This window comes from Megalobrama amblycephala, linkage group LG4 (genome assembly GCF_018812025.1).
Source record: "Megalobrama amblycephala isolate DHTTF-2021 linkage group LG4, ASM1881202v1, whole genome shotgun sequence".
Taxonomy (NCBI): domain Eukaryota; kingdom Metazoa; phylum Chordata; class Actinopteri; order Cypriniformes; family Xenocyprididae; genus Megalobrama; species Megalobrama amblycephala.
The window spans coordinates 381,709-405,803 of NC_063047.1; the positions used below are offsets into that span (position 1 = coordinate 381,709).

General features: G+C 37.2%; 1 protein-coding gene across 1 annotated transcript in view; it reads left to right on the plus strand.

Moving 5' to 3' along the window:
- The window catches only part of dcc (DCC netrin 1 receptor), a 155,211-nt gene that overhangs the window by 96,420 nt on the left and 34,696 nt on the right, over positions 1-24,095 (plus strand). The window contains exons 14-19 of the mRNA XM_048186510.1: positions 2,737-2,875; positions 5,760-5,809; positions 16,746-16,887; positions 17,516-17,626; positions 20,029-20,223; positions 22,492-22,587. Coding sequence (XP_048042467.1) covers positions 2,737-2,875; positions 5,760-5,809; positions 16,746-16,887; positions 17,516-17,626; positions 20,029-20,223; positions 22,492-22,587 — 733 coding nt within the window. The remainder of the gene's footprint in view (positions 1-2,736; positions 2,876-5,759; positions 5,810-16,745; positions 16,888-17,515; positions 17,627-20,028; positions 20,224-22,491; positions 22,588-24,095) is intronic.

The following is a 24,095-nucleotide window of genomic DNA, read 5'->3' on the forward strand; positions in this document are numbered from 1 at the left end:
AAAGTAATCTTCTATAATCTTCTATTATAATCTTCTATAATCTTCAAAATGATAAAACATTTAAAAAAAATTAAATAAATAAAAACAACAACTAAATAAATGCCAAAGTAAAATTGCCAAAAAAATTAAATAAATAAAAACAACAACTAAATAAATGCCAAAGTAAAATTTAATAAAATTTACTGGTCATAATCCAGTTTTCTTTCGTTTATAGCTGAGGACCTCCAGTAGACCTGCATTTGACCATCTTAAAGTTCTTGGTGGAATATAACTAATGCAATGTTCGGTCCTCGTCCATTACGAGCTTTATACGTGATGAGTAGGACTTTTACAGGAACAGTGCAGCCAAAACTGCTGTTATATGTTCACTTTCTTTGGTTCCAGTCAACAACCGAACGGCAGAGTTTTGGATAATCTGGAGTTTGTTCATTGATTTTTGTGAAAGATCAGTGAAAAGTGCATTACAATAATCGAGTCGACTTGAAATAAGAGCATGAATTAATTTTTCTGCATCTTTCTGGTTTAAAAAAGGGTGATAGCTGTTTCTTAAGTGGTAGAAGGAAGACTTTGTTACCTTATTAATTAAAACTAGTTAAAACTTAGATTAAAACTTAGAGTCTAAAATAACGCCAAGGCTGGTAACCTCTGGTCGTAGGTTGTCAAATCGCCATAAAATAAATATTTTTATTTTATTTATTTAAATTCGCAGCCAGGGCGATATGACAATCACACAAAGCCATATCATGATATCGATTTTACTTTAATATATATCGTGCAGCCCTACAGTCATCTCACGTCAGACGATACGAAACCACTCCCTACCAACACCTTAGCAACCGTGTAGCAACATCCCGGCAACCACCCGCAGCAGTTTGGCATCACGAAGGCCAGTTTTTGCATGTTCAAACACCACTTGCGTTTTCTTCAGAAAATGTAAAAATGTAGTTGATTTGATCTTTTTTCAAAGTAAAGTTTCCGTTCTGATAATGGCTCCGCAGCGGGAGATGAAGGCCGTTAGCGTGAGATCTGAAGCGCTTCTGTTCGTCGTGTCGCGTCTCTCCTGACAGTACGCCGCTCTCAGTCATCTCTGCTGGAGTCTGTCACCATCATCAGTGTTTCTGAGGAGGAAGATCAGCAGATCTGTCATGACTGAAGCTCATGAGCCACAGGACACACATGCACTTAGCAGCCAATGTGTTTCAACATCAGCACAATCAACAGACTTCACAGAACCGTCCATACGAATGGATTGGTTTTCAGAACTGCTCTGATAAAGTGGAGTAGATTAATCTGATGCTGTTTTTTACACGGGCTGGAATGAAGAGTGACATTACGAAACATCTTATATCTGCTGTTTTTCTTTGAAGAAAGTGTTAGATAATGCTGTAATGTGTTTAAAAACATCCGAACAGAGAAAAGCTTCAGCTGAACTGAACGGCTCTGAACTCTCAAACACACTGACCCAAAAAAATAACTAGGCCTAAATTAAGATTTTTGTATTTGAATTGCATAAAAATGTCCATCTGTTTGGATTACAGTTTAACAAAAACAAACGAATAAACTTGTGATTTACAGAACGTCTGTCATGCATAAACGAAACCAGACAGATTTATGTGCTCAAAAAAAAAAAAGTATGCCATGGATTTTTTTTTAACTATATACATCTATTTGATTTTATTTCCATAATCATACATTCAAAATGCATTTACTCATATAGCTTAGAACCAGCATAAATCTGTATTCAGTTAAAAGAGTATGAACATGGTTTATATATGGCTGAGTGTGCAAAAAAGCAATATTCAAACAAATTGATTGATTGATTGATTGATTGATTGATTAACTGACTGACTGATTGATTGATTGATTGATTGATTGATTGATTGATTGATTGATTGATTGATTGATTGATTAACTGACTGGTTGATTGATTGATTGATTGATTGATTTATTGATTGATTGATTGATCGATCGATCGATCGATTGATTGATGAACATATAAACCTGGTTATTACATTTTCAAACATATTGTTTATTAATGTTTATCAATATATGGCTAACTGTGCAAAAAAAAATAATATTCAAACAGATTGATTGATTGATTGATTGATTGACTGATTGATTAACATATAAACCTGGTTATTACTTTTTCAAAACACATTGTTTATTAATGTTTATTAATATATGGCTAACTGTGCAAAAAAAGCAATATTCAAACAAACTGGATTGGTTAGTTGATTGATTGACTGACATTAAAACCTGGTTATTGCATTTTAAAAACACATTTTTTGTCACAGTGTGCAAGGAATTGTTCGTAATGTTTCTAAGGCGGGGCTTAGTGAGGACTCATTAGCATAAACCCCACCCACAGCAAAGAAACTGACAGCTTAAAGTCAACATGAAAAGCTAGTCTTTGTGTCGTATATCCGAGTGAAACGCTTCTCAAACAAGAACAAATGTAGGGCGGGGCTTGATTTTGTCTGTGGGGGATTGATTGGATGGTTGTGGTTTGCTATTGGTGGATCTCATGTGAGTGACAGGTTGCCCCGCCCTCATCATCAGAGAAGAGAAGAGATGCTGCAAGAGGAGGAGAAGATATTCTGAATTTAAAACACAATAAATAATTTTGAATAAACTGCAGTATTTCATTATAAAACACAGGAATTGTTGATTTTGCTTTCATGGTGACTTTAAGCACGTGTCGTACTGTGTGACGTGAGTTTGTGTTTCTCTCGTCAGAATGTGGAGGTTGTCGGTCAGAGCTACAGGATGGAGGGGCTGAAGAAGTTCACCGAATACTCTCTGCGAGTGCTGGCGGTGAACCGACACGGCCCCGGCATCTCCGACGAAGACACGCTCATCACCACTCTCTCAGACGGTGAGATCAGTCAACTCTATTCATTCACAGTTACTAGAATTATATCCATACAGCGCAGTCTGTGTGTAGGGTTTACAGCAAACCTCAACTGTGTGATTGTTTATTTCATATAAATGTGACTGAAACACATATTACAGTTATCTGCATATCTAACGAAAGCCTCAGTCGCTGCGCAGGAATGGATTCATCCGTGTGTCCGTCACGGTGTTCAGAAGATATTTACATAAGCGGTCCAGTTAATCAGACGCTAATGCTGGCTTTGATTTGGCGTTAATAGATGGCCGTCACATCTGAAGCGTCAATCAATTTCACGCCGTGTCACTCAACTTTGACAGTCTGACATCAGATGTTTGAAATACGTTTGATTTGTTTGCAGCTCGACTCCGTCTCCATTCCAAAAACAGCCTGGAAACTTCCCTGAAAATCAATTAGATCGCAGGGCCTTCCCTTTCCAAACACACACACGTCCTTCTGTTCAGAAACTGGATGTTGTATGTTTATAGTGTTTGTCATAATGCATGCTGGCAGTGCTGCATCTGGAGACGGTTCAGTGTCTTCAGTTTGGAGAAATCGGATCTGAAACCGGAGCATGTTGTCTTATTTTCCATCTCTCTCTAGCCTGAAGGCAGACCGTTTCACCAGCGGCTCAATGCCGCACCGGCGTTTGAATGCTAAAGCGTGGTTATATTTCCCAGCAGCCCTTCTCATTAGCTGTCTAACATCAGGCTATTGATTTATGTGTTAACCTCAGGATTATGTTTGCAGTAATTCTCAAAGATTCAATCGCCGGATCTCTTATCAGCATCACCCAGCTTGAATTGTTTGAATGGAGCCTGTCAATGTAGATTCAGATGTGGACAGACATATTATTATATTATATTATGTTAAAGGCTGATGTAATATCTGAATGTATTTGATGAGTTTCTCTCTGTCATGTGCAGTGATGTTAGTAAACCCCATCAGTCCAGCGCTCGTTCATCGGTGTTGTAAAGCGAGAAGCTGCAGCGCGTGGCCCTTTAAGAGAGAAGGCGAGATGAGCTTCTTAACATGCAGCTCAGACCTGCTGCATTCTCCCACTTTCACCAATCCATTCCCATCATGCACTCCTCTGCTTCCCTCTCCTGATTCTTTGTCTCTGTATCTGGTCTCATATTCGGGTGATTTTCTCCAGATGTCTCTGTGCCGAGCAGCAATCAGTCCGCAGCTTAACCCGCCGCGTGTCTCTCTCTCATTGGCCGCAGTGTCTCTTTGCATTACCTTCAGCGCGGCTCTAAGAGGCTGCGGGAATTTATTGCGTGTCAGCTTCCATTAGAGGAGTGCTGCAGAACGCTTCAAATGAGCCGCTGGAGCTGCCTTCACCATTTCCCTGCTTAATTAAGGGCCCTCGTGTCACGCTAATGAAATTGTGTGATGGCACTCCACTCTCACACACACACACACACACACACACACACACACACAGAAATATATTTCACAGCATTTACTAATCTTTGTTATTCTTATTTAATAAAAATGTTCATGTTTGTTCACTGTTCATTCACTAATGTTTAACAGAAACAAGGTTTGATCTCTAAACTGTATTAGGAAAAGCTGAAATTAACTAAGATATGCTGAATTATTGAACCCTGATTGTAAAGTGTTACCGCAAAAACATGAACCCTTACTTGAAAACGGAAATAAAAAAATAAAAATAAAAATGTAAACCTAATTAATTTCAGCTAGTTGCCAAAACAACATTTCTCATTTCCATTTAAAGTACCAAAATAACTAAAAGGAAATAAGCTAAAAATAAAAGGTAAAACTTAATACGAAACTATATAAATTCCTAAAAATCAACAATAAAATATATATAAAAAAGGGGATTGTGCAAAACTAAAACTAATAAAAATGATAAAAACATGCAACAAAATGAATAAAACTGACTGAAATAAAACAAATTCAAAATATTAACAAAAACTATTTTAGAATATGATTGATACTAAAATAATATTAAAAATATATTTTTTTAAAAATGCCAAAAACATGCAACAAAATGACAAAAACAGACTAAAATAAAATTTTAAAAAATGAATTAAACTAATATAACAATTATATAGTGATATTTAAAAAAAGTAAGCAAAATGACAAAAACATGCAACAAAATGATAAAACTTTGACTAAATATTAAAAAATGTAAAAATCTAATTCAAATTATTAACAAGAACTGTAATAGTAAATGAATTATACTAAGATAACAACTCTAAAGTGTTAGAATAAAATTACATTTTAAACATTTTAACTACAATTAAAATAAAATCTAATTAATTTTTGACCATATTTGACCCAAACATGGACTGAAACAACATCCCAGCATTATTACAGTGTATAACAGTGTACGAATGATTCTGGAACAATTCAATTCAATTCAATTCACATTTATTTGTATAGCGCTTTTCACGATACATATCATTTCAAAGCAGCTTTACAGAGAATGCATGTCAACATCACAATTTAAAGAATGCAGTTAGCAAATAATGTAATAATTTAGGCAATTAATTTACAATCACTGTTAGCAATTTAACTGAACGTAGAAGCAATGAGCTCCTGAAAAATGAATTACATTAACAATGATTAGGATATATAGAAATTGACACAACACTAGAGACGTCTGCTATCTTCAGATTAATCTTCCAAACTATTAGTCTGAATGCATGCAGGAATCCCTGAGATGACCTCTTGACCTTTCGGGACTCTCACATATGGGTCGTATTTATCTGACATCTCATTTACAGATTGATTGAGCTCCAGAACATCCATCTGCTGCTATCCAGATTCAGTAACGTAACTATCTCAGGGCTGTCACATGATTGTCACATGACTCCTGTGTGTGTTTGTGTGTCCGCAGTGCCCAGCGCTCCGCCTCAGAACGTCTCGCTGGAGGTCGTCTACTCACGGGTGAGTGTCTGATTCACACTGGTGTGACGGCTCGTCTCAGAAGAGCTTCGGCTCTGTAGAGTTGAGATGAACACACACGTGTGATGAAGAACGTTCAGCAGGAGTTCATTCATTATTCATTCACGTTATTAGAGTGTGTGTGTGTGTGTGTTTGCATGTGATTAACTCAGTCAAGCTTTTATTTATATACCAACACTAAAGCAGTAAACACACATTATTTGCACTCGGGCTGTAGAAGGTACGAGGTTTAATGAAGCCTGGAGAGATCCAGAAATCACAGATCAGATGTCATGAGCTCAGAGTCTGTTTAAAACACACCGCGTTGAAGACACGAGGACAGAAACACTCATGCACTGATTTAATTTCAGGGCGGATGTCATTTCTGCAGTGTGGTTCATCACACACACACACACACACGGGTGACAGGATATTACACACATGATCATATCATCATGAGAAGCATGCACTATTTCATATGTGTTAATGTGATTAAAATTTGATTTATTAACTCAGAACTGAGCCCAAACTATTATATTCAACTGCTATTTATTTTGAGATATAATACACAATAAGTGCATTATATCTATAACATATGATACATTACACTCAAAAACTGAAATGTTTATAAACAGCTCATTTGCACATAAGGTAGACAATTTATTCAAAAATACATATATAATTAACAGTAAATCAGCTCGTCTCTAGTGTTTTATAGCTAACTAAGGAACATTAGTTGTTGAACATAAACTTTAGATAACCTTTCTGAAATATTTAAGTGACACATTGTTCTCCAGCTGTTTTATTGACATCTTTCAGTGGTTGAAACACTGATTGATTGATTGATTAATTGATTACACATGACATGATTCATTTCAGTACGTTGTTCTGTATCTTTCAATACCTTCTGATGTTCATTCATGTTTATTTGGTGGAACAAAAGACTCGTCTTGAACTGAGGCACTACAGCGATTTGTCACGTCACATTTAAGAGTGTCAAAATGCAGTTTATTGTTTGAATTTGGTGATAAAATAGACAGAATTTGAAAGCTGAGACTTTGTGATTATTGGATGGGAAGCGAAGCACTACAAATAATGTTTGGCGTGGGGAAAAACCACAGATCTGGCAACCCTGACTTGAACTATGGGAGATTCATAGGGTCAAACAGAGCTTGCTTTAAAATGTATTATTTACATTATTTGAATTTATAATTTACATTATTGCTGATGCTGATAGTGAAAATAATTGCTTTTATCGGCTGATACATCGTTGCATCCATTATATTATATTATATTATATTATATTATATTATATTATATTATATTATATTATATTATATTATATATATTATATTATATTATATTATATTATATTATATTATATTATATTATATTATATTATATTATATTATATTATATTGATGATGAATATGATGCAGGGCAACATCTCACTGCGTGATGAAGCCTATAGAATGTAGTTAGAATAACACTAAAATTCAAGATATGGGGGCAAAAATGCCCCAGTTTGAGTTTTTGTCTCATATTTAGATCATATGATATAGTGAAGCAATATCCTGCGAGTAATAGTGTAATATCACACAAGTGCTCTTTTTGTCTGAATTGCACGAGAGCAAATGTGATACTGATTTTATACAACAGTTCAATAAATAAGAAGCTAATATTGTGTTATTTTAGACACAATATTATCTGTTTTTGCTCAGTTTTGCCAACACAAATATAAAGACAAAGCAGAACTGTTCGTCTCTGAGCAGTGATTCATTTCATGAATTTCTGAATCCGTGAACGAATCGAGTGAACAAATGATTCAATGGAATCGAATGAATGAATGACTTAATTATTAAGACATTTACTGCCACCTACTGGCAGTTTTTTTTATTATTTAATATAATATTAATAATATGTTTTAATAATATTAAATCATTTCATATTTACATATTAATTAACAAAATAAATAAAGATAAAACATTAAAGGTATAAAAAATAAAAAGGTATAAAAAATGAAACCCAAAAATGAAAATTCAGTCATCATTTACTCAAACTCACGCTCCAAAAGTTTGTGTAATAATTTCTGTTGAATCGAATAAAATATTTATTTCTGAATCTACTTTTTGTAAAATCTATTTGATGCTTTACACAATAATGACTTTAAATGATCTATATGGGGTAATTTCTCAGCCAAAATTGATGTGCAATTAATTTGCAATTAATTTGATTAATTAATCGCCACATCATGTAATTAATTAGACTAAAAAATTGAATTGATTGACAGCCCTAATTATATTATATTATATTATATTATATTATATTATATTATATTATATTATATTATATTATATTATATTATATTATATTATATTATATTGCCATCATTTTTATATTCTCAGTTTTCATTTTCATTTTAGTTTTAGTAATTTTATAAGGTGTTTTTGTCATTTCTATTATTTTTTTCTATTTCTGTTTCTATTTAGATCTATTTTTATTTTAGTTTTAGTAATTTTATTACTTCTACTTAAACATAAATGAATAAATGTTGCCATGGCCACTAACTGGAACAGGTTAGTAGTTTTAGTGAACAGTAACAGCAGTGTGTGTGTGTGTGTGTGTGTGTGTGTGTGTGTGTGTGTGTCCTCCGCCGCAGGTCTCATCTCTCTCTCTGTAATGAGCACTCTTTGTCTGAGCGTCCCGATAACGGATTGTTTATGACAGGAAATTGGGTTTCATTGTGCTGCGGTGTATTTGGCGGCGCTTCTGCTCGTCCACAGAGCAACAAAAGAGGCCAGGAGCCATTGTGCTCGTCTGCGCGTCTGCAGAACCGTGATTCTGACGTTAGATTCAGCAGCAGCCCGACTCTATCACACATCTCATGAGGTGACATTAAAAAATCAACAGTGTGAAGCGTTTGAGAATCGGTCTGGAGTAAAGCGTGTCTGACGCTAATGATTCTCTCTGATATTATTAAGAATTAAACATGAATGGCTCTTTAAATTCTGCCACTGTGAGACTGAGACATTTATTTCACATCTTTGCTCTTTTCTATCAGACAGAGCCACAGCGATGCATCATGTTCAGGCAGGGTCATTTTCAGACTGAAACATTTTCATTTTTCACTGGAAAATTAAACTGTCTATTTGTGCATCATTTGCTGCGCTGTTAGTTGTTATTAATGTATGAAATCAGACAGAATGAATAGAGAGGGCAGGTCAGGAGCCGCGGCACGCTTTATCTGAGTCCACGCCAATGACACCGTCTTAAATATTTATCGATTTCATGAGTCGTTAACTTCTTTTATTTGATTTGTTGTCCTTTGCAGTTCAGTCGAGAGAGAGAGAATCGAGTCATGTGGAATATAAAGTTTCCCTGCAGATTAATTATGAAGTTGAAAACAAACGAGAGAGCGAGTGAAAGTGGATGAAAGTTGAATGTTTAATTTAATTAAATCTTTTTTTATGTTTCACACTTTAATTAATGATTATGAATTTTTATAATGCCGCTAATCACATAAAATGTGAATTCTGATTTCAGCGGCTGTTAAATGAATCAATGTGAATGTGTGTGATGTGTGCATCAGACGGTCACTGAACGTACAGGTCAAGATTTGATTGATCAGTTCACGTTTGTTACTCTGTTTTTGCGTTCAAAGCTGAGGATTCATCTAATGTGATTATAATAGTGCTGGAGATGGCGTGTTTGTGGATCAGACAGATATTCACGTGTCAGAGGGTCTGTGAGTGTTTGGTCAGTGTTTGGACAGTGTTTAGTCAGTGTTTGGACAGTGTTTAGTCAGTGTTTGGACAGTGTTTAGTCAGTGTTTGGACAGTGTTTAGTCAGTGTTTGGACAGTGTTTGGTCAGTGTTTAGTCAGTGTTTGGTCAGTGTTTAGTCAGTGTTTGGACAGTGTTTGGTCAGTGTTTAGTCAGTGTTTAGTCAGTGTTTGGACAGTGTTTGGACAGTGTTTAGTCAGTGTTTGGACAGTGTTTGGTCAGTGTTTGGTCAGTGTTTAGTCAGTGTTTGCACAGTGTTTAGTCAGTGTTTAGTCAGTGTTTGGACAGTGTTTGGACAGTGTTTGGTCAGTGTTTGCACAGTGTTTAGTCAGTGTTTGGACAGTGTTTGGTCAGTGTTTAGTCAGTGTTTGGTCAGTGTTTGGTCAGTGTTTGGACAGTGTTTAGTCAGTGTTTGGTCAGTGTTTGGTCAGTGTTTGGTCAGTGTTTGGTCAGTGTTTGCACAGTGTTTAGTCAGTGTTTGGTCAGTGTTTAGTCAGTGTTTGGTCAGTGTTTGGTCAGTGTTTGGTCAGTGTTTAGTCAGTGTTTGGCCAGTGTTTAGTCAGTGTTTGGACAGTGTTTAGTCAGTGTTAGGTCAGTGTTTGGTCAGTGTTTGGTCAGTGTTTGGTCAGTGTTTAGTCAGTGTTTGGTCAGTGTTTAGTCAGTGTTTGGTCAGTGTTTGGTCAGTGTTTGGTCAGTGTTTAGTCAGTGTTTGGCCAGTGTTTAGTCAGTGTTTGGTCAGTGTTTAGTCAGTGTTTGGACAGTGTTTGGTCAGTGTTTAGTCAGTGTTTGGACAGTGTTTAGTCAGTGTTTAGTCAGTGTTTAGTCAGTGTTTGGACAGTGTTTGGACAGTGTTTGGTCAGTGTTTAGTCAGTGTTTGGTCAGTGTTTGGTCAGTGTTTGGACAGTGTTTAGTCAGTGTTTGGACAGTGTTTGCACAGTGTTTGCACAGTGTTTAGTCAGTGTTTGGTCAGTGTTTAGTCAGTGTTTGGTCAGTGTTTGGTCAGTGTTTGGTCAGTGTTTAGTCAGTGTTTGGCCAGTGTTTGGACAGTGTTTAGTCAGTGTTAGGTCAGTGTTTGGTCAGTGTTTGGTCAGTGTTTGGTCAGTGTTTGGTCAGTGTTTAGTCAGTGTTTGGTCAGTGTTTAGTCAGTGTTTGGTCAGTGTTTGGTCAGTGTTTGGTCAGTGTTTAGTCAGTGTTTGGCCAGTGTTTAGTCAGTGTTTAGTCAGTGTTTGGACAGTGTTTGGACAGTGTTTGGTCAGTGTTTAGTCAGTGTTTGGTCAGTGTTTGGTCAGTGTTTGGTCAGTGTTTAGTCAGTGTTTGGCCAGTGTTTAGTCAGTGTTTAGTCAGTGTTTGGACAGTGTTTGGACAGTGTTTGCACAGTGTTTAGTCAGTGTTTGGTCAGTGTTTAGTCAGTGTTTGGTCAGTGTTTGGTCAGTGTTTAGTCAGTGTTTGGTCAGTGTTTGGACAGTGTTTGGACAGTGTTTGGTCAGTGTTTGGTCAGTGTTTGGTCAGTGTTTGGCCAGTGTTTGGACAGTGTTTATTCAGTGTTTGGTCAGTGTTTGGACAGTGTTTGGTCAGTGTTTGGACAGTGTTTGGTCAGTGTTTAGTCATTGTTTGGTCAGTGTTTGGTCAGTGTTTAGTCAGTGTTTAGTCATTGTTTGGCAAGTGTTAGGTCAGTGTTTGGACAATGTTTAGTCAGTGTTTGGACAGTGTTTGGTCAGTGTTTAGTCAGTGTTTGGTCAGTGTTTGGTCAGTGTTTAGTCAGTGTTTAGTCAGTGTTTGGTCAGTGTTTGGACAGTGTTTGGACAGTGTTTGGTCAGTGTTTGGACAGTGTTTGGTCAGTGTTTAGTCATTGTTTGGCCAGTGTTTGGTCAGTGTTTGGACAGTGTTTTGGTCAGTGTTTAGTCAGTGTTTGGACAGTGTTTGGACAGTGTTTGGTCAGTGTTTAGTCAGTGTTTGGTCAGTGTTTGGTCAGTGTTTAGTCAGTGTTTAGTCAGTGTTTGGCCAGTGTTTGGACAGTGTTTGGTCAGTGTTTAGTCAGTGTTTGGTCAGTGTTTGGTCAGTGTTTAGTCAGTGTTTAGTCAGTGTTTGGACAGTGTTTGGACAGTGTTTGGTCAGTGTTTAGTCAGTGTTTGGTCAGTGTTTGGTCAGTGTTTAGTCAGTGTTTAGTCAGTGTTTGGACAGTGTTTGGACAGTGTTTGGTCAGTGTTTAGTCAGTGTTTGGTCAGTGTTTGGTCAGTGTTTAGTCAGTGTTTAGTCAGTGTTTGGACAGTGTTTGGTCAGTGTTTAGTCAGTGTTTGGTCAGTGTTTGGTCAGTGTTTAGTCAGTGTTTAGTCAGTGTTTGGCCAGTGTTTGGACAGTGTTTATTCAGTGTTTGGTCAGTGTTTGGACAGTGTTTGGTCAGTGTTTAGTCATTGTTTGGCCAGTGTTTGGTCAGTGTTTGGACAGTGTTTTGGTCAGTGTTTAGTCAGTGTTTGGACAGTGTTTGGACAGTGTTTGGTCAGTGTTTAGTCAGTGTTTGGTCAGTGTTTGGTCAGTGTTTGTCACATGTCTGCTGATGCTGCTGCATTCCTGATGTTCTGAGATCTTATAAATACCTTCACTGGATCCTGCTGAAGATCATCACACATTCTGTCTCAATGTCTCACTCACCGTCTCTCAATTCAATTCATATTACTTTATTGGTATGACATATATACTTATTGCCAAAACATTGCACAAAACAAACAAACAAGAACATACATAAAATACATACACATATATATATATATATATATATATATATATATATATATATATATATATATATATATATATATATATACACACACATTAATTGTACTTATCAGGATGTCATATTTAGTTCAGTGTGTGTGTGTGTGTCTGTCTGTGTGTGTGTGTGTGTGTGTGTGTGTGTGTTTGTATGTGTGTGTGAGTGAGTGTGAGAGAATGTGTGTGTAGCTCATTAATTTGACCTTGAATATGAAGGTCATGAAAATATTCTATTTTAGTATTCATTAAATTTTTTGAATTAGCTTTTATTTTTATATGTTCAGTTTAGTTTTAATAATTTTGCAATGTGCTTTTGCCAATTTTATTAGTTTTAGTTTTTTATATATAACTTTAATTAAATTTTATTTCTGTTTTAGTTTTACTATTTTAGTACTTCACTTTTATCACAGTTAGTTCCCAAGGCAACATGTCTTGTTTTCATTTAACTTCTGTACATTTTTCCTCTAATGTTTATAATTTAATTTTTAAGTTTGTTTCATTCAAATAAAAAGAGATTCACATATTTAACTCTCATTAACTCTTGCTCAGTAAGATTCTCATCAAATTGTTGCTCCATCATGAATGAAGTGGATCTGAAAGAGAAAACTGACTGACAGTTCTGTCGATATAAAACACACTTTCATTGCGTTATCATCACAAATAAAACAATCTTTATCACACTTCTAATAATATTTTAATAAAGGGTGTAAATGTAAATTGTCTTCAGTTGCATCACTTTTGGCAACTACTATTACCTGTCACTCATTCATTTCAGATTAAGGGGGGGGGGGGGGGTTCTGCCAATCTCATGTTAATCTCGAGTACCTATAGAGTAGTAGTGCATGCTTCATATCTCCAAAGATTCTTTAGTTTTATCATATTTATAAAAGATAGATACGCTGTACTGAGTCTTTCCGAAAACAGCCGAGCTTCTGGAGGCATGCCGTGTGAGCAGAGCTAAAGAGTCAAGAACACACGCAGTTTTTGCATAGAGATAGCTTCTGCAAGCTATCAATGGTCAGCTAAACAGATGTATTTAAACACAAAATTCACCATCACATTATCCCTGGATAACTTTTGAATCACTATAATGAAGCATATAGTGAATGATGAATAATGAATCCGTGTTGTTTACATTATATGCACTCAGACGCCTATTGCCAACAAAACAGACATTTGAAGCAGTTTTACTCTCCACCTGCGGTTCCAACTCATGACCGGGATCATTATCGCTGTGACCGCTCCATCTTTCAGTTTCAAATGATCTGTAAATCCAGCGCTGAACTGGGCCTTGTTTATGAAACCATAAGCACCGATCCTGAGGGCTTGAGCAGACAGAAAAACACAAGATATTCTCCATTCATTTTAACCAATAAAAAAGTGATTGCAACTATCAGTTTCTATGGTTGTTTTAATAACAAATATCGAGAGCGCATCAATGTAATGCATGAGCACAAATCTCTCAGCTCCACTGAACGCTGGGTTCTTTGGGAAGCAATGTTATCTTTCCCTCACAACCAAAAACACCCTTCTTTGGTGACATCGTTGATTTCGTGCAGTCCTGTGCCCCTTTAATAATATGTCAAATATGATAAAAATGTAATATAAATTGACATTTAACACAAGAGTAAGACTATATTAAAAAACAGCTGACAAAATGAACACACACAGATCTGCACAGCAACACATTGCTCTGAGTTGTTTCTCCTGTTCTACACAAGATAATTAACACAATGACGGGGCCAAAATAACAATCCTCAGCTACTGCCATTATCACAAACACACACACACACACACACACACACACACACACACACACACACACTGAGCCGAGCTGTAATCAATTAAGATTACCCTCCCAAACCCAGGAACAAGTGCCAACAAATGCTAATGAATGCAGCCGTGGCATTACTGCGGCGAGCGTCGCGTGAGGAACACGGTGAAGGCGTGGAGGAGACGGCCGGTTCACGCTGGCGCGGGATTGGTGAGAGTTAGTGCTCTCGTGACAGTGGTGCGATGCGGCCAAACCGGGATGGACGTGTTGCGGTTGGCAGCGGTGTGGTGTGAATTTTAATTGGTTTATTTGCATGTTAACGGGCGCAGATGGCACGGCTGCAGTGGCTCTGAGCATATGATCACATTCCTGCGCAGACGAGCCACGCTGCCGTTTCAGGAACGTTTATGAAGGTTAATGAATCTGTGGATGGGAATTCTGCTCCATTAACTAGTTGGTGACTGAGGTTTAGAGCACTAGTAGAGGTTGTGTTGACATGCTGATCTTTCAACCGCAGCTGTTGTGCTCGTACTAAAGACCCTGTCAAAATCAATTCATTTCTTCCTCGGCTTTACGCAACAATAAATGCCTTTTCTTGCATAATTAATAAGCATCCATACGGAATACAGATGGGTGGAAAGGTCTCAGCAACCAGTTGCAACATAAACAAGCTGTTTATCAGTTAGTGCCGTCATATTCTGCTTTATATTATAAACTCATGCCAGACCCCACTTGAGAATTTTTATGACAGAGGATAATTAGTATCTGTCTTATAGTTATGATGCACACTCCCATTCAAAAATGTTTTTTAAAGGAAGAGAGTAATATTTTTATTCATCAGTGACGCATTAGATTCCTCAAAAGTGACAGTAAAGACATTTATAATGTTACAAAAGATTCTATTTCAAATAAATGCTGTTCTTTTGAACTTTCTATTCATCAAAGAATCCTAAAAAAATAAAATTTATGACAGTTTCCACAAAAATATGAACTGTTTTCAAAGTTAATAATAATTATAAATGTTTCTTGAGCAGCAAATCAGCATATCAGAATGATTTCTGAAGGATCATGTGACACTGAAGACTGGAGTAATGATGCTGAAAATTCAGCTTTGATCACTCGAATAAAATATAGCTGCAAGCAGCAATTATGGGGTCAAGCTGAATATGGGCAGAAAAGGAAATATTTGAGGATCTGTGATTGTGAGGTTAGGATAAAGCTGTTTAAATTACATCAGTTAAAGCACTTATAACATAATAACATTGTTTATAACTTCTGAGCAGTAGGTGGCGCTGTGACGAAACTCTGCATGCACCCTCAAGTCATGCCTGTGATCACATGTACCAAGTTTCATGTCAATACACAAAACTTTAGCAAAGATACAGCCGCATATGCATTTTGGTGTGATCGGAGTCAGATTTGTTGACGCAGCAATGGTTGGGTCTATCAAAAATCTTTTAATAACTTTTTGTAATGACTGTCTGTAGATGCTACATATCAAAATTTCGTACAAATCAGACAAATTTTGTAGGAGGAGTTCGAAAAAGTAGGTTTTGAATAAAATTCAATATGGCGAACAATAAGTATGGCAAATTTGTAAATCTCATGACCACTAGGGTGCGCTAATGTAAAATTTTACAGGTCCTTTCAGAACATGGCCTTGATGAATCGTACCAAGTTTCGTAAAGATATGTTCATGCATTCATAAAACATAGCATTTTAGGGCAAAATTCAAAATGGCCGACCAAAGAAAATTGGATAACATTCAACTCGGCATGCCTCACGGAATCTAAGGAGATCCTCGTGATTTTAAGACAAGGTATTCAAAAGTTATAAGCAAAAAAAGCCATTTTTCCTATCTTGGCACCAGTAGGTGGTGCTGTGATGATACTGTGCATGTACCCCAAATTCATGCCTGTAATGACATATACCATTATGTGTCAATACACCAAATATCTGCGAAGATACAGCAGATACGGCACGCCATAAAATTTGTTGACGAGCTATACGAGAATGGATTGACCGATCAAAAATCTTTTAATAACTTTTGTCTGGAGTGTGAGTAGATGCTACATTCCAAATTTCGTGCAAATAGGACAAACGCTCTAGGAAAAGCTGCACAAATCTGCACGAGCCATGGAATCTGAGGAAACAAGAATTTTGTTTTTCTAAGACTTAAATGTCAATAGTTATGAGCATAAACATGAGTGAATGTTTGAACTGTTGGTGGCGCTAGTGGGTTTGAGGTAGAGAATCCAAATTTGCTATGGAAACAGTTCAGACTGTCCTCTATCTGTGTGCCAAATTTGATAACTTTTTACCATACGGTTCTCTGCCATAGACTCGAGCGGAAGAAGAGGAAGAAGAAAACTTAAGACCCCTAATTGAAGTTTACAATATATTCACATAGAAAACAACTGTTTTAAACTGTAATAATATTTCACATTTTTACTGTATTTTTGATCAAGTAAATGCAGTCTTGGTGAGCAGAAGAGACTTCTTTCTCAGACATTAGAACGTCTTTTGAACCTGCGTGTGATTGGTCAGTGTCATTCTGTGGTTTATTTGTAATGTTGTATTTGTCGTTAACAAATGTTTCTCCATCTGTGTCTCAGAGCATCAAGGTGAGCTGGCAGCCGCCGCCTGGTAACATGCAGAACGGATTCATCACCGGATATAAGATCCGCCATCGCAAAACGGGCCGACGGGGTGAACAGGAGGCCATCGAACCCAACAACCTCTGGTACCTCTTCACCGGTGCGTCAGTCTGCATGTGCCTTCGAACTCTTTTAGTTCAAGATGTTTTCTAGGATATGAATCTGAACATCCATTCCCTCTCTTCTGACTGACCGAACGCGGCTGAACTTCCGACCAGATTCCCTCATTTCTCATGTCGCACACATTGTTTTTAGAACGCATTCAATGCATGTTTAAGAAGTCGACACACGATGCAACACATCACACCGGATTTGTCGTCCTCCGGGCTTCGGGAAGCACAGATGTGTGTTTATTTGAATAGGATTTCTGAATTTATTTGAAAATCATATTCATTTCCATTATTCCCTTGATGGATATCTCGCTAAGTTGCTATTTCCGAAGGGATTCATTTCACAGTGCCGTTGGAGTGTGTTATGCTAATTCCTGACACTCCGGGGTATTCAGGGATGACAGCGCTCTACTATCATAATTGCGTTTTTTTTATCTTTACTCATGATGGAAATGCATCCTGATCTGTTTAGATGAGGTTTGGAGACCTTGTTTACCTCGCCGCCTTCACTGATTGCTGTTTACTAATTAGAATCACAAATAATAATCGCACACACACACACACACACACCTTATTTTCTGTTCCTCTGACTCCCGCTCTTTGTTTATTGTCTGACAGGTTTGGAGAAAGGCAGCCAGTACAGCTTCCAAGTGGCAGCGATGACGGTCAATGGCACGGGTCCCAGCAGCGAATGGCACACGGCCGAGACGCCAGAGAATGACCTGGACGGTGAATATGGCTGCAAACACACAATGCAACACAATTTAGGGCAGCATAAACCGGCCTGAGGTGTTTAGAAGGTTTTTGAGGGGTTCAGTACTAGTAAGTAGTGATGGACGCTTTGGAAGCACTGCTTCGTGAAGCTTTGAAGTCTTTGTGAATCATTTGTTTAGAATCAGTGATTCAAACCGTGTGTCAAACGTTACACCTGTTTGAGATCTCATTGCATTTATACTGTTTTGAGCAGCAGGGGTCACCAGCATGTGGCATTTCTAATTATGGCATTTCATAATTATGACATGAAAAGTCGAAATTGTGACACACTAAGTCATAATTATGAGAAAAATGTGAAATTGTGAGATAAAAAAGTCAAAATTATGACACTAATAATTATGAGATAAAAAGTTTTAATTATGAGATAAAAGTTTTAATTATGAGGTAAAAAACAATTATGAGATAGTCAAAATTATGAGTCATTATGAGATAAAAAGTCAAACTTATGAGAAAAACTAAATGTTGACAGTCATAATTAGGAGATAAAATGTTCTAATTATGAGATAAAAAGTAATTGAGATTAAAAAATTAAATTATGAGATAAGTTGAAATTAACATAAAAAGTCAGTTTTGCCACACTGTCATAATTATGAGATAAAAAGTTGAAATTATGAGATAAAAAGTTGAAATTATGAGAAAGTCAAAATTATGAGTCATAATTGAGATAAAAAGTTGAAAGTATGACAGTCATAAATATGAGATAAGTTATAATTATGAGATAAAAAGTTGAAATTATGAGATAAAAAGTTGAAATTATGACACTAAGTCATAATTACATATTATAAGTCATAATATATATTATAAAAAGTTGGAATTATGAGATTAAAAAGTTGAAATTGTGAGATAAAATATTTTCTGACAGTCATAATTATGAGATTAAAAGTAATTATGAGATAAAAAAAAAGTTTAAAATATGAGATACATTATGACTTAGTAACGATAATGAAATTAAAAACTCAAAATTATTACATACTAATTCATAATTATGAAAGATAACTCAAATCTGAAATCTGAAGAAAACGTTGAAAATGTTTTGACTTTTTGTGTCACATTTGAGTTAAGTCACAATTTCGATTTTTCATCTCAGGCAGTGTCATAATTTCGACTTTGTCATAATTGACTTTTTAAGTCGAAACTTTGACTTGTGTCATAATTTTGACATTTTAATGTCATAATTATGATTTTTTTTTTAAATCAATTTCATGGTATGTCATATTTGATGTTTTATATCATAATTATGACTTAATCTCATAAATGACTTTATGAGACTTTATGAATTTCGAATTGTGTGTCATAATTATGATTTACAGAAGCATGTTTTTCTTCTCATGTGGAGTAAATGAGCTTCCATTAGTAAGGACCGTGTTCACTAAACACTGGGATTCGGTGATTATTCAGTGACCTGAAACGAGGAATGTCTAGTGAGCAAACGTTCCAGGATGAGTCTGACCTTGTAACCGGCCTAGAAATGCCCGATTCCCTAAACAGTGCGCTTACCGTTGAGCTAGTGTGTGGATTGAGACGTAGCCACAGGCTACGGGAGCTGAAGAGAGGCCCGGGTAAGTCACGCATGTCCCGCGGTGAGAGGAAGCGGTTTAAGCAGAGAATCGATACGTCTGGCTGCAGTATGTCTGAGTTTAGTCTGAACAGGCGGAGACAATGAAAGTTTAAAGCGCACATCATTTGGCATGAAATAGATGAAGATGTATTTGACATTTACAATATCTTTCAACTCGACGCAGAGCGCCTGAATCGTCTGTTCTAATGGAACGCTTTGAAGACTTTGTTCCACGCGAGAATGTCAGCTTTGAACGATACATGTTTCCTTCTGCGGATCAAACGCGTGGCGTGAGGTTTGATCAGCACCTGGCTGAACTTCACTCTAGTTTGGTGGTTTGAGAGACTCATTAATCAGAGATTCTCTGTGGTTCCCTATAACTGCCTGAGGGAAAGACAATTACGAGAGCGAGCATTGATGTAGGAGAACACCGGCAGCGTGTGTCGAGCTGCATAAACGCTGAAGGAGTCGACGCTTCGTGCTCTTAGATGAGAAGAGAGTAAATGAAATGATTTTCAAAATAAAAAGCCCCAGAGTAGAAACGACTGTACATGTGAGGAAGATAATCACGAGCAGTCAGAGGACAGAGATTAGTGTTAAAAACTGAAGAATGAATGTGAATCTATCTTTTACAAATCCTGTTTTCCACCTCAGTTTAAACTCGTTCTCAGTAGGGTTGTGACTGGAGATGATTTGCTCTGATGTCTCTAGAGTGTGTGGATGCCGGTGATTTGAAGAACTTGTTGAAACCCACTGACCAATGAGCTCATTTTAATTTTCTCTGTTCTCTCTAATGTAGAAACTCAAGTTCCAAACCAGCCGAGCTCTTTGCACGTGCGTCCGCTGCCCAACAGCATCATCATGAGCTGGACGCCCCCGCTGAACCCCAACATCTTAGTACGGGGATACATCATTGGCTATGGAGTGGGCAGCCCGTACGCCGAGACTGTGAGAGTGGACAGCAAACAGCGCTACTACTCCATCGAGAACCTCGGTGAGGAACAACAGATACTAGTCAATTTACTGGAGAAGAACAATGACTGAAGATATCAAGACTTGATTAATGAAAAATGTATAAAAATGAAGTGAGATTGGGCTGCTAATGGAATCAGAAAAACATTCTTGATTCAAAGGGAAAACATGATTATTTTTCTGACTCCATTTGCAGATGTTTGTTTTTGGGGGTTTAACCGTGTATCTCTTAAACTCTGATGTAATTGTTAAATTTCCAAGGATCAGCATTCTCCTCTAAAAGTGATCAGGCAGACCAAACCGTAAGTCGTAAAGACTTGAAACTTTGAAGGCTGGAAGTACTCACACCGTCTACAACGTCACCAAGGCTCGCCCCGATCGGCCTGACGGGGGCGCTACAGCGGTCAAAAGTATATTGTTGGAATCCTTCACTCAAGATACATGCCTCGGATGTGCTCATTGTTCTTGGCGAAATTTTCGAAAAAACTACTTTTGCGAACTAGTCTTGGGTTTTTGACCTGATCGGAACTAAACCAGTGCAGTGAGATTCTCTGGAGCCTGATTTTCAATAATTATCAAAAAAAAGGTGAAATTCCAGTTCACGGTCTCTAAGGGCCGCCAAAACGTTCAAAGTGGGTGGAGCCACTTTTACTAAAATGGCTATAACTCGTTAACAGAATGAGATATTTTCACCAAACTTGGTACACCTGTGTAAGAGCTAATTCTGTGGTCACGTGAAAAAGGATGCAGCGACTGGCCACTTGGTGGTGCTATAACAGGAAAAAAAAAACATGAAAATGGCTTTAACTACTTTACCGTTAGTTCAATTGACTTGAAAATTGGCATGCAGTGTCTTCGTCTGAAGTGCCATGATGAGGACATTGATGCATCTCAAAAAAACCATGGCCACCATCGGCCAATGAAGTTTAAGCAGCTATTAGATAAGGTTAATGGCGCCTTCCCATTTTTCACATGTGTAAAAGATCACGCCCACAACATTCTCAACTCCTCATTCCGAGCAACTTTGCCTCTAGGACCGCCGCTGTCCATCGAATTGTTCGTTAAATATTGCAAACCAACTTTGGTGAACTAGTCCTGGGTTTTTGGCTCAACCTCGATAACTGTTAAAAAGCTTTATAAACCATAATTTTGCATATGGTAAATTGCCTGTATTGGCTGTAAATGGTCTTTTCCATCTATGATCTAATTGGTTACATGCTTGCTAAATAAAACATAATACCTTTTTACGCATGTGCTTAAAGGCCTGAAAAAGCACCTGAACCCCGATAATTGCTGCTCGCAGCTGTATTTTTTTTATTTGTACTGGAAAACTAAACAAAAAGACAGAGGAAGAACATCATTTTTTGCAGCGTGAAAGGTATGATTGTTATTAGAAGTGGTGTGAATTGAATTCATTTAATGAAATGACTCTTTTAAATTGGCTTTCGTTTATTCATTATGAAGAATATCATGTTTTATTTAAAGGCAACTAATATGAAAACAAGTGAGGTGTAAATTGAATTTCATCTGCAGTCGAATGACAAAAAACGCAATGACAAATCGCAGATTTTAATATTCATAAGAAGGTGCGGTTAGTTCAGTGATCATGAATACGTAATGAGAGTTTGTTCAAGATCAAACACGCTCCCGTGTTAAAGCACGCTAATGTTTTATTTATTCTATTTTTCTGTGATTACCCAGAAAATCTGATGTCAAGAGGAGTTTAGCACTCCCTCGTCACGTTCATTAAAGCTGCGTTGGTTTCGTCAGCCGTGTGCCGAGAGCTGCTGGGTCTCGAAATCGTGGTGAAATTCTCACCTGCGGTCTCCTTTGTTCTCTAACCGTTAGAGCCTTTCTGCCCGGCTGATCTGGCCTCCTCTTACCTCCATTCTGGACAAAAATAAGGCCACGTCCTTATCAATATTTCACATGGAATCCACAGGTTACCATGGCAGCGATATTGAACCCAATCTGCCGACGAGAGCGGCTGCCCAGAAGGAAAGGAGAAACAAATGGAAAGAGGAAAAGAGCATCTTCTGTTTCTTTGTTCAGAGATTTCATACAGATACAACCAGATGAATCTAAAAGCCTTGATCAATTACACCCTCTGAATGAAATCAGTCCAGCACTGCTGGAGACGGTCGAGCAGATCTCAGATACAGATGTTGTTGTTGCTATTATCATCAGTATTTCTTCATTTAATATTATGACTTATTTTAAATGCTTGTACTTTTGCAGAATCTCTTGTGCACCAGATTAAAATCGTGTGTGTGTGTGTGTGTGTTTTCAGAGCCCAGCTCTCATTACGTGATCTCTCTGAAGGCCTTCAATAACGCCGGTGAAGGAGTTCCTCTCTACGAGAGCGCCGTGACCAGATCCATGTCAGGTGGGTCGCCGGAGGAAATCATGCCTATTTTATATTTAATTTGAGACCGTGTGATTATAGTGATGCTGCATCAGTGCTGTAGATATGATCACAAACCTTCAGTCACGACTGGAGAAACATCTCAGGAGACGTGTATCTTCATATTTATGTTTAGTATTTGCTGTGAAATGAGTTTTTCTTCAACCAGAGCTCAGCTGACAGATTCATGTTCTAAGAACATTCTTTTAATGTTTTAAAAATGTTTAGGGAACGTTAAGGAAACATTCACATTGCCAACATTATGGAAACGTTACTTTTGAATGTTCTCGGAACATTCTGAAATGTTTTAATGACATTATTAAAGACCAGATAACTCTGAACGAACGTTGTATTAACGTTACTGGAAGAACGTTTGTTCATAACTTTGAGAGAACGTTCCCTGTTCTCTGGGAATGAATCAAAATCATTTCAAACTTTCTCCAGTCACCAGCCGTGAGATGTTGCTGTGTTTTATATCATCATCAAACAGAATCTCGGTCTGTTCTGACTCGTGAAAGCTTGTTGACATTCACAAACACAGCCTGTTTCATCAGCGTCTCTCGAGTTTCATTCGTGCTCTGCTCTGAAAACAACCGTCTTAATATAAACCCCAATGAAATCATCAACATTTCTCTTGATTTCGTCCACAATCACTTTGCATTATGGACCAATGAGTTTCTTATAAGGCTGATGACTCAGTAGGGTTTGAAACTCCATCAGTTTGTGTTCATATCTCTGACAGATTCATATCTCACCTGATGAAGATTGATGAGTGACAGAATAACTCATTTAGATATAGAGATGTGTTTGTCTGACGATGATAGACTGTGTGTTAGTTGTTTCTTGACTGTCTTTCCTCTGTGTCTCTCAGGTGAGACTGTAGATTTATCGTCTTTACTTGGTGAATCTCGCAGAGAACACTCGTATTTCACCGCAGAATCACAAGAAACAAACTAAATTTAGCATGAAGAAAATTATTTTTGTGCATATTTAACACAAAATTGTCTTTCACAATATTTCTGTCTCATTTTCCAACATTAAATATTCTTAAATCGAGATGCATTTACTGGAGAAGAGAAATGACTGAAGATATTAAGACTTGATTAATGAAAAATGCATCAAAATGAAGTGAGTTTGTGCTTAAAACAAGAACAAATATCTGCCAATGGAGTCAGAAAGATAAACTATCCGCTGGAGTTCCTCAGGGCTCAGTGCTGGGACCGCTTCTGTTCTCCATCTACAGGACATCAGAAGGACCTGTCTTTCTGAAACATGGTTTTTCTTGTCATTTTTCATTAATCAAGTCTGAATATCTTCAGTCATTGTTCTTCTCCAGTAAATGCATCTTGATTTAAGAATGTTTAGATATTTGTGCTGGAAAACGAGACAGAAACACTGAGGAAGAACATCATTTTTCTTCTTGCAGAAACTAATTTGATATTTTTCTGTTGACTTTGTGTTGAAATATCGTTGTGTTTCCTGAGATTCTC